Genomic DNA, 11843 nt, shown 5'->3' with positions numbered 1-11843 from the left:
TCTGTCTATCTTGTTTAGCTTTTCAAAGAACCAGCTCTTAGATTCATTGGTACTTTGTCTTGTTTTGTTTCTATTTCATTAATTTCTGCTTTGATTTTTGTTATTTCTTCTCTTCTGCTGGGTTTGGGTTTCCTTTGTTCTTGCTCTTCCAGCATTTTAAGTTGTAGTGTTAGATCATTTATTTGGGCTCTTTCTAATTTTTTAATGCAGACACTTAGCACTATAAACTTCCCTCTTAGGACTGCTTTTAAAAGTGCCCCAGAGGTTTTGTTGTGTTGTATTGCCCTTTTCTTTGAATTCCAAGAATTTTTTATTTCTTTCTTAATTTGTCCTTTGTCTCACTCATTGTTTAGGAGTGTGTTGTTTAATCACCATGAGTTCATGTAATGACTACAGCTTTTTCCCATGTTGATTTTGAGCTTTATTGCATTGTGGTCTGATAGAATGCTTGGAATTATTTTCATTTTTTTGTGTTTGTTGAGGTTTGTTTTATGGCCCATTATGTGGTCAGTTTTTGAAAAGTTTCATGGGGTGCTGAGTAGAATATTCAGAAGATGTCTGTTAGGTCCATTTGATGTATGGTATCATTTAATTCAGACATACCTCCATTTATTCTTTGTCCAGTTGACCTGTCTCATGGAGACAGTGGTGTAGTAAAGTCCCCTACTATTACTGAGTTGGGGTTAATCTGTGTCTTAAAGTCCTGTAGTGTTTTTATGAACTTGGGTGCACCAGAGTTTGGTGCATATATGTCAAGGATTGTAATATCTTCTTGTTTAATTGTTCCTTTGATCAGAATGAAGTGACCCTCCTTCTCTCTTCTGATTAGTTTTACTTTGAAGTCTATTTTGTCCAATATTAGAATTGCAACCCCTGCTTGTTCCTAAGTGCCATTTGCTTGGACTATTCTTTTCCATCCTTTTACCTTACAGTAATGCCTGCCCTTGAAGGTGAGATGAGTTTCTTGCAAACAGCAAAGAGATGGATTTTGTTCTTTTTACTACTTTTTAAAAAAACACTTTATTTATTATTTTTATTTTATGTGTTTGAGTGTTATGCCTGCATGTAGGTAAGTGCACCTGTGTTGTACAATGCCTGCAGAGGACAGAAGAGGCTGTTGGGTCTCCTGGAACTGGAGTTATGGACAGTTGTTAGCTGCCATTCACTTAGTCTGTGTCTTTTGACTGGGGACTTCAGTCCATTGATATTTAAGTCTGTTATTGAAAGGTGTGTATTGGTTGCTGTCATTTTGATTGCTGTTTGTGTTCTCTGTCTAATTTTGTGTTTCCTAGATTATACCTTTATTTATTTTCTTTTGTTGCCCCTGGGGTATAGTTGTTTCTCTCTCCACTCTTTGTATTGCTTCAAGTATTCTTTGAAGGGCTGGTTTTATGGACATGTATTCTTTCAGGCTATTCATGTCATGGAAGATTTCCCACCCCATCAACTATAATAGACATTTTTGCTGGGTATAGTATTCTGGGCTGGCATCGGTTGTCATGTAGAGCTGGAAATACCTTGGTCCAGGCTCTTCTGGCTTTCATAGTTTGCATTGATAAGTCAGCTGTAATCCATGGGTTTTCCTTTATATGTGACTTGTTTTCCTTTTGTTGCTTTCAGTATTCTCTCTTTGTTCTGTACGTTTAGTGTTTTTACTATGATATGTCGGTTGTGGGGAGTTTCTTTTCTGATCCTGTCTGTTTGGTGTTCTATGTGCTTCTTGTATTTGTATGGGGATGTCTTTCCTTAATTTTAGGAAATTTCCTTCTACAATTTTGTTTAAGATTTGGTCAATACCATTAACCTGAAATTCTCTTTCCTCTATTCCTATTGTATTGGTCAGGGTTCTCCAAAGAAACAGAACCAGTAGGATGAATATATATGTATAGAGATTTATCAGCTTAGCTCACAGGATAGAGTCCGAGTAGTCCAACAGTGGCTGCATCACACCGGAGAGGCTGAGAATCCATAGTCACTCAGTCTACAAGGCTGGATGTCTCAGTAGTCCCAATCTGGTGCTGAAGGACTGACGAATTCCGAAAGATCAGCTAGTCTTCAGTCTACAGCAGCAAGACGAACTCACCAACAAGAGAGAAGGCAAGCAGCAAGAAACCAAGCGTTCTCCTCTGCCTTGGCCTTTTATACGGGCTGCCATCAGAAGGTAACATCCACATTTTGGGTGTATCTTCCAGCTGCAGATGATCCAATCAAGAAGATCTCTCTCATTTCAGTTAATCCCAGATCCAGTCAAGTTGACATACAGGATTAGCCATCACACGTATAATATGTAGATTTGGTCTTTTCATGGTGTCCCACATCTTTTGCATATTGCATTCCTGTGGGGTTTTTTTTGCCATAATCTTTTTTTGAGTGGTCCAGTTCTTCAACTTTATCCTCCAGTGTTGATATTCTGTTTTCCATTTCATTCATTCTAGCGGTGAGGCTTTCCCCTGTTATTTCAAGTTGACTTACTGAGTTTTGTACTTCCTTCTTCATTTCTGCCTGAGTTTTCTTCAATGTTTCTGTCTCTTTTGTGAATTCATTCAGAAATTTATACCTATCTTCTTTTAGTTTTTTGATTTGTTCATGTGTTCTTTAAATTGAATTCATTGAATTCCTTGATCATGTTTATGATTGTTCTTTTAAATTCAGTGTCCTGGGTAATTTCTAGGGGATTCTCCTTGTAGAACTCTTCTACAGGACTGGTGGAGTTTGGTGGGGACATAGTGTTTTGGCTTTCCATTTTATTATTCTTTTGTTGTGATTTTGGCATGTGAATTTCTTTTGTTGTTTATGACTCTAATATGAGAATTAAGTTGAAGTATGCTTCTGTTTGTATTATCCGGGTGCCTAGGTCCTTTCCTTATTTGTTATATAAAGGTGGGTTGGTACAGGGTTCAGGTTCTCTCAGGTTTATCTTGGAGGGAACCGATGGCTCCAGATCAGCTATTCAGGGGCACCCACAGAAGCCCAATTCAGGTTCCAGTCAGGTACACTCCGGCTTCCTTCACCATGTGGAGGCTGGATCCAGGCTCTCTCTGGCAGTCCTGTGAGGATATGCCAGAGGGAGGCCAGAGGGGGGCCAGAACTCAGCACTCTCTGGAGGTCTGCTGAGATCACAGTGGCTATGCTGATGGAGGCCGGAGCCCACCCTCTCAGGCTGTCTGATAGGATCTCAGCCTTAGCCTACCAAAGCCAGGTCTGCCCTGGGGCCTTGGGAGGGGCCACATGAAATCCCAGGTTGGGGGATGGGTATTGCACCCTTAGGGGAAGCTCATTATCTGATGGCCTCAGGCGGTCCCCTGTGTTCTCAGCCCCTTTGCCAAAGGGCTGGCATTCTCTGGTCTGCTGAGATCAGGGCTGCTACACCAATGGAGGTCAGAATCCACCCTCTCCTAAAAATATTCTTATTACTTGGGTGAAGATAGAGAAAAGATAGCATTTAATGAAGAAGATTATTACAGTCTGTAACGAAGTTCACCAAGTGAATGTTGGCCGTAAAAATGTGTGAATGTGCTTATGTCTTTCATTTACAAGATTTTTTTCCCCCAACAAGTAATCAGACTTATATATAGATCTTCTAATAGGAATATTCATCATTCATCATAGGGTTATTTATAAAAAGAACTCAAAAACTATGTATCTGACAGTGAGGGAATGAAAGTTTTAACATTTGACATCCTCATGGAATAGAATATCCAGAGTCATTGGGATTCATGATATAATAAAAACAAGATTGAGTGTGTGTGTTCCCTGGGCACAGTCCTCCAGTGCATGTGTGTCCTGTCCATGGATAGGATGGTAATGACAACTCGATCATAAAGTGACTTATCTATGAGCAGTGAGCCTAGGAAGACTTCTGTTTTCTTTATACCTCTCTGTATTTTTTTAATTGTCTATACTGATACTGAACATATATTACTTTCATAATTAGTGGAAAATTGACATTGTAAGCATGTGGCTAATGAGCTTCTTTCATCTTTCATGCTGATTTAATTGAGAAAACATTCTATTTTGTGCAGTGAAAAATACTGTTTTTCTCTTTGCACTAGGAAGCTCCTCAGGGTGCTCCCACTGCCGACCGAGAACTGGGGAGCTCTGGTTGGAGAGTGGTGCTGTCATCCTGACCCCTTTGCTAATAAGCCTCTCCATCCACGAGAAAACGACTGTTTTATTGGAGACTCTTTCTTCTTAGTGAATTTAAGAAGCAATTTGGGGCAGGTAAGAACTGAACTAGCTCCAGTAAAAATGTCTTTTTCTGGAGTCTTTTTTTTTTTTTCTCACAGTGATAGTGTCCTTTATTTGTAATGAGGGATGCCTTTCACACGGTTTGCTAGTGTGGAGATGCTCACATGTGTTGAAGGGCCAGCCCATGGTCCATACTAGTGATGGTGCTGCTTGAACTGCAGGCAGCAGTAGCCGCACATCCCCATTTTTGTTTCTTTGTTCAAGTTTATGTACACCTTGGGATGACCCAGGGCACCGCCCCCACCATCACAGGCTATGATCTGATGGTCCAGCTCACTCAAGGGCTGCTCTGCTATCAAATCAGTGGCAAAGCTCTCACTCACCTCTTTCTGGCAACCTGCAAACCAAATCCTCCTGTAGTCTTTATCATCATAAACCTGGCCGGTGTGCATGACCTTCTTCCTGCTCAGCGACACTTGCACCCCAAAGCCCCTAGCAGCTCCAGGCTGAGCCAGCAGCAGGCGGAAGGCCTTTTTCTGGAGTCATAAATTGGTAAAATATCTTTTTAAAGTGCATGCTAACTTAGAGGTTGATTTAGATGCTAATTTTTCTGCTCTTAATTCAGAGCTTGTTGAAGAGAATATTCTAAAAGCCCAAATCCATTATTTTAAACTGTTATCTATTCTCCAGCTCTGTTGATAGAGGAAGAACCTTAAACTCAAACAGCCACTAGGGTCTGGAGAAGTAAGAGAACTTACCCATGCATGGAATTTGGAGTGCTTCCATTTTACAAGCCAAATGCTGAGTTAAAGTGAAGGGGTTTTCTACTAAAATATCTACTGTACAGTTAAAACTGGGTATTTTACTATTCTGCCCATAGTCTAGACTCCCACTGGTGTTGTAAGAGCAAATGTCATCAGAAAAAAAAAAAAAAGAAAAAAAGCCTGGGGATGGGACTGAAGCTCAGCTGTAGTATCTGAGCTGGTGCAGCATGGTGTCAGATGGCTTTCACTATGTAAGTCATTTTAGGCAAAGTGTAACTTCTTTGCTCAGCAAATAAGGGGTTTACCTTGCTTTGAAAGAAATTAAATTGGTGGTCCTTGTGAGGAATTCTCCCCCAGTCAGCAGTGATGATTTAAAAAGTCAAGAAAATTATTGCCAGGCAACTTTTATTTCAACAGTGATTATTGGCAGGAACGGAAGCATTATATTTTAAGTTTCCTTTAGAACTAACTTAATTGTATGCAATAACTGGCACCTTCAAGGCCACAAGCTACCATAAAGAACATCATGAGGGAGATCTAGAAACTGTCACATAGCTAGATTGAGTTGTTGTCAGATCTTAGTGCCTCATCTCTTACCACAGAAAGAAATTCTTCTGCCTGGTTCATTTTAGAGTTTAAAAATACTCTAAATACAGAAATAGTTTTAAAAGATAAATGAAAAAGAGCTAATGTTAATAACTCCTAATTAACAGATTAATGTTATAGCTATGATTTACATTTTATTAAATTTATATACGTTATGTTTTTCATTAAAAAATTCTTTTGCTTTATTTTTACTTTATGTGTATGAGTGTTTTGCCTATACGAACCTGTGTCATGCAATGCCTGTGGGGAACAGAAGAGGACATCAGATCTCCTGGAACTGTAATATCAGGTGGTTGTGGTTGTTAGCCGTCATGTGGGTGTTGGGAATCAAACCTAGGTCATCTGCAAGAGCAGCCAGTGCTCTTAACTCCTGAGCCATCTCTCCTTCCCTGATAGCTAGCTAGCTTTCTTTCTTTCTTTCTTTCTTTCTTTCTTTTTTTTTTTTTTTGACATTTTAATTTTTGACTTTTTGAGAAAAAAGCCTGTAACTCCGGCTGGCCTGGAACTCACTGTGTAGACCAGGCTAGTCTTGAACTCACAAAGATCTGCCTGCCTCTGCCTCCCAAGTGCTAGGCTGATAGCTTTCATTTTTAAAAGTAAGCCATCTATTGTAAAAGTATTTGGAAGGTATCAGTGGAAAAGCAATGGAGAAAGATTACATAAGCCACATTTATCTTTTTAGATAAATGGTATATTCTTCACCTTTATATATTTATTACCTATGCCCTTTTAAAGAATTTCTTTGCATATTAAACAGTAATCATATAGTTTACACATTACAGGAAGACTACTTTAGATATTATAGTTTTTACTATCAAGGAGACTGTGGGAAATCACTGTCATGACAAGACACTATTGATAAGATTGTTTTCAAGTTGGTCTAGATGGAAGTTTGACTTTAATTGCATATTGTAGCCATTGAAAAACTGCCTGTGACCAAAATAGTAACATAAATTTAGAGAGATTGCTTAAGCACTGCTCTCAAGGCTCTGGGGAAACAAGGCTGTTCTGCGGCTATTGAAAACCTATTTCTCATATCACCCAGTCTAAACATCTAGCAGGGCTTGGAAATGTCACACGGTGACACAGCATCCTCATGGTATCTCTTGGGAAACATTGAGAGAGAGAGAGAGAGAGAGAGAGAGAGAGAGAGAGAGAGAGAATCAAGGGTCCTTAGAAACTGAAACAACACAAAAGAAAATAAAACTGTGGACAGGCGGCTAATCCACCTCTCTGAACAGCGCTGCCATCTCTCAGATATATTGATTTAATTCATCCCTAACAATGTCTTTCTTTGAGGTTTGCCTTGTGGAGTTCCCACACTGTTAGGCAGCTTCATTACAACAACATGCTTTATTATTTTCTTGAACCTTAGCTCAAGAAAAATGCATTGCAGAGCAGAGCTTCTCTTTAAACAAAATTAGCATGCTAGAGTATTTAAATTAAAAAGACCTGGATTTGAAAGTAGCACAAACATAGAGCCATACACATTTTCTTTCCTCTATGCCCTCTTGGAGTTTTTATTATTTTATTTGTGCCTCCATCAGTGCAGCAGTGCATGCGTTTTATTTATTTATTTATTTAGGGTTTATGTTTTTGTTTTGTTTGAGACAGGGTCTCCCCATGGCCGCTTGAACTCACAGAGATTTACCTGCCTCTGCCTCCCAATGGCTGGGATTAAAGGCATGCACCACCACACCCAGCATGTGTTTTATTTTTGTTGTGATTCATTTGTCTTCTTGTATTAATTTTTGTGCTTCCTAACATAGTGAAAATTTTACATCTTATAGTAGGATGATAAAGAAGACACCTCAACCTTTCAGAAGATTCAGAACATGATTCACAATTTAGTAAGCACACGTTGGGCATGACAGTGTACCCTTGGTTCTCACTACACTGAGGAGACTGAGACAGGAGCATGCTTGAGTCCAGGAGTTCAAGACCAGCCTGAGTGACAGAGCAAGACCTCATCCTACAAACCAAAAACACTTAGGAAGTATAGTCATGTTTCATTATGCGTTTTGAGACAGGGTCTCCCTGTAGTCCCAGCTATCCTGAAACTCATTTTGTAGACCAGGCTGGCCCTGTCTTCCAAGTGCTGGGACTAAAGCCGTGTGCCACCACACCTGGCACTCACTGTGTTTTTGAATAGAAGTAAAATTGAATTTTGATTATATTGTTGCTGGCAAGTGTGACCAATACCAAGTTATTCTTTTATATCTTGGAGTACTTAGTAATGTATGACTTTGGGAGTTTGTTTTGGTAAATCCATATCTACTTAATATACCAGTTGTCTTGATTGCTATGCGTATTTTCATCTTGCTAAAGTGTTTAAGAGCAAATTCCAGTATTATGTCATTTCATCCCTGTGTGTTTCAGCGTGTATGTAAGTCTAAAATAGATGTCTTTCTTATAAATACACCTACCATTATCACGCCTAACAAAGAAATTGATACAATACCAGACCATACATACATTTTATTAATTGTCTTCAAAGTATCTTTTAATAGGTTTATTTGAATCAGGAGCCACATGTTTGATTACTTGAGGGAATTTGCTTTTTATTGGTCACATTTAAAAATATTGGTTGCCCATGCCTTATAAGGGTACAATCATATATTTTTTTTAAAAACAACATATAAACAAAAGAATACTTTTCCTGCTTTCTTGAAGGACAAAGTAGGGGTTGGAGAGATGGCTCAGCAGTTAAGTGTGCCTCCCGTTCTTGCCGAGGAGCCACATTCAGATTCCAGCACCTGGTTAGGCAGTTCCCCACCACCTGAAACTTCACCTTCAGGGATCTGAAACCCTCTTCTGGCTTCTGTGGGCACCTGCACACATGTGATATACATACACATAGACATACACGTGTATACATGTGATTTAAAATAAATAATTCTTTTTTTCAGTTAATTATTTATTTAATAACCACATACTTAGAAGAAGCATTTCATTACAACAGCACTGACATATTTAATAACACAATTTCCCGAGCTAAGATGCATCTCTTTCAAAATTGGCCACAAATTTCTAGGTTTACAGTTGAATTGTTACAGTTATACAATATTGTACTCAGTACAAACCCTATAAGACATAAGATTAAATGAGGTTTTAACCTTGAAAAAAGATCTCCATTTCATTATGACAATACACAGTTTCATACAGAAAAATTCATTTTCAATGGAATTGACATTAAGATGTTTGCACATGTGTTTCTAATCTCTATCTGATTATTACTAGTGACTGTTGGTTACTTTCTGAGTTTCTTGGCATCTGAGCATGGATATAAAGTCATCAGGTAGATTTCAATGGTAATGTTGTTACATCTTCTAATCATTATTATTATTATCATTTTAATCATTATGTTTAAAATTTTTAATAACTACATGATTAGAAGAAGCATTTCACTACAGATTTAACATATTCAGTAACATACTCCAGAGCAAGAGTACATATCTTTCACGAGTGGGTGCAAGTTTCTACATTCACAGTTGAGTTAATACAGTTATACAATATTGAACTCAGTATAAGCCCTGTAAGACATAAAATTGAATGAGTTTTTTAACCTTTAAAAAAGATCTCCATTTTATTTTAGAATATATTGTTCCTTGCAGAAAGACTCATTGTTTTAGATACTAACACTGAAATGTTGGCACATGCATCTCTAATCTGTATGCATCTGATTATTACTAGTCATAATCGGTTGCACTTGGACCCTTGGCGCCTGTGTATGTCTATGAAGTCATCTTGTGGATTTCAGTACTAATGTTTATCACCTCTACTAATTAGCATGCTGTAAATTTCCATGCTTCCTCCTCTAAAGTTGTTGATTTTTGTGTGTATGTGTGTGTATATCACACAGAACATCCCAAACCATCTTATTCGACTGTATACCCACTTCCCAGTTGGCACCCTCCCATACCCTCCCTCCCCCCCAGTAGAAGCCTTATATTCTGATATCTCTGCTACTGTCTGCTGTATTGTTGTCACCCCCAGCCGTTCCCCACTACTTGCCCTTTTGGTGAATCTAGTCAGCCTATCTAGAGGTCTTTGTTTTAGGAGGGTCAGCTGTTCCTCTTCTAGCAGCAATCAGTTGTCAATACTCCTTTAGATAAGATTAGGATCTGCTGTCCATTTTCCCAATTCTATGCTGGGTTACTATTTGGTAGTCCCTTTGTTTGCCCTGGCCAACAACTCAAAAGAAGGGATCTCCTGTCTGGCATTGTTGCTTGTTACGTAGCCTTTAGCTATGCATATGGACTCTTAAGAAATTAAATTGACCCCTTTAATCTTTGGTTATACTTTCCATTTGAATGTTTAAGGCCATACAGTTGGCCTTGATAAACCAATTTATTTTTACACTTAAGGCTGTTTGAGGATCTGTTCTTCAGGAGTCACATGGGCTTGGGAGGAGCCCCTGGCTCCTCTCTTTTACCAGTTCCACCTATGTGAAGATAAGTCAAAGGTCCTGCTCGACCATGGTTGGCTTCGCTTAGAAGCATGGAGGAAGTGATTCCTCTGTGTTGACCCTCCTCTTTGTAGACTGGTGGGGTCCATCTGGTGGAGTCTCCTCAGCCTCCTTGATCAAGAGGACAGGTGACCCACCCCCATTACAGGACATTTTGAGAAATGCTCATAGTCCCCTGGAACTAGTTGACCTAGGAGGGTAGGGAGTAAAAACTGTCCTTTATGATCCTCTTACCAATTTAGTATAGGCCTCAAAGTATGTCTGTTAAACATCCAAGAAGGTTAGTTCCACCAGTCTGGTACTTTAAATTACTGTGTACCATGTAGATAAATCTTGGGCAAAGACCAATTATTCTCAGATAAACATTACCTAGATATATGTTTCTTGATCTGCTATGTATAATTTGTCAGTAGGATGTAGGAGTAATATGGTTCCCTCTGGTTTTCAAAACTAGCTAGGCATTATTTATCTCTCACATTGTCTCACCCCTCCACCATAGTTTTTCCACTTAAGTTGCCCCCATTTTCCCCCTTTGTCCCTTAATAATACCCTTCTCCCACGGTCCTACCTCCCTTGAGCTCCTTCTTTCCCCTTAACCCCTAGGTTCCTTGTATACCCTTCCCTCCCCCCTCCCTTAAACTAACCCAATTTTTGTCTCTATCTCCCTTACTAAGGCCTCTTTCCTATTGTTCTTCTCTTTCAGATTCTTTTGTAATTTTTTATTGTTTTTGGACTGATATAATTCCCTCTGGCTTTTCATACTAGCTAGGAATTATTTATTTCTTTTCTTTTTCTCCTTGTCTAATCCTCCCTTACTGCTGAGTAGAACTCCACTATGTAAAAAATGTACCACATTTTTGTTATCCCCTGGTCAGTTGAGGGACACTTAGGTTGCATCTTCCTCTTATCTATTGCAGAAAGAGCAGCAAAAAACATGGTTGTACAAGTATCTTTGCAATAGGATGAGTCCATTGGGTATAGGCCAAGGAGTGGTATAACTGGGTCAAATAGTAGGTTCATTTTTAGTTTTTTAAGAGTTCACCACACTGCTTTCCATAGGGGATGAACAAGTTTGCAGCAGTGGATGAGTGTTCCCCTTTCACTACATCTTCTCCAACATTTGGTATCATTTGTTCTCTTGTTCTTAACCAGTCTGACTGGGGTAAGATTAAATCTTAAAGTGGTTTTAATTTGCATTTCTCTAATTAGTAGTGATGTTGAACTTCTTTTAAGATGTTTCATAGCCATCTTTACTTCTTCTTTTGAGAACTCTCTGTCAACTCCTTAGTCCATCTTTTAATTGGATTGCTTCTTGTCTTGATTCTCTGTTGAGTTTGTTATATATTCTGGATATTAAACCTCTGTGGGATGTGCCACTGGTAAAGATTTTCTCCCATTCTGTGGGTTTTCTGATCACTTCCCTGGTTGCCTCCTTTGATGTACAGAAGCTTTTTGGATTAATGAAGTCCCATTTGTTAATTCTTGCCCTTGTTTCCTGAGTAATTGATGTCCGGCTTAGAAAATCCTTTCCTACACCTATATCTTGTAGGTTTTGGCCAATGTTTTCTTCTAATAGTTTCAGAGTTTCAGGCTTTACACTGAGGTCTTCGAACCATTTGGAATTGACTTTTCTGCAAGGTGAAAGATAGGAGTTTAGTTTCATTCTTCTATAGGTGGAGATCCAGTTTTGCCAGCACCATTTGCTGAACATGCTGTCTTTCCTCCAGTGAATGTTCTTGGCCCCTTCATCAAATATCAGGTGGCTGAAATTGCATGTACTCATATTTGGGTCTTCAATTTTGTTCCATTGATCTATG

The 11843-nt window shown here is 38.9% G+C and overlaps 1 protein-coding gene and 1 pseudogene across 1 annotated transcript in view; one reads left to right on the top strand and one right to left on the bottom strand.

The window, feature by feature from the left end:
* Window positions 1-4052: 4052 nt before the first annotated feature.
* The window catches only part of Ube3d (ubiquitin protein ligase E3D), a gene marked incomplete at its 5' end in the record, with an annotated part of 154098 nt that continues 146307 nt past the window's right edge, over window positions 4053-11843 (top strand). Inside the window, 1 exon segment of the mRNA XM_017800685.2 lies at window positions 4053-4221. Within this exon segment, the coding sequence (XP_017656174.1) occupies window positions 4053-4221 (169 nt within the window).
* Window positions 4383-5579, bottom strand: LOC103742312 (annotated as a pseudogene).

The sequence above is a fragment of the Nannospalax galili genome, unplaced genomic scaffold (assembly GCF_000622305.1).
Source record: "Nannospalax galili isolate Female #2095 unplaced genomic scaffold, S.galili_v1.0 scaffold1220, whole genome shotgun sequence".
In the NCBI taxonomy this organism is placed as follows: Eukaryota; Metazoa; Chordata; class Mammalia; order Rodentia; family Spalacidae; genus Nannospalax; species Nannospalax galili.
This window is presented reverse-complemented; position numbering and strand designations above follow the sequence as displayed.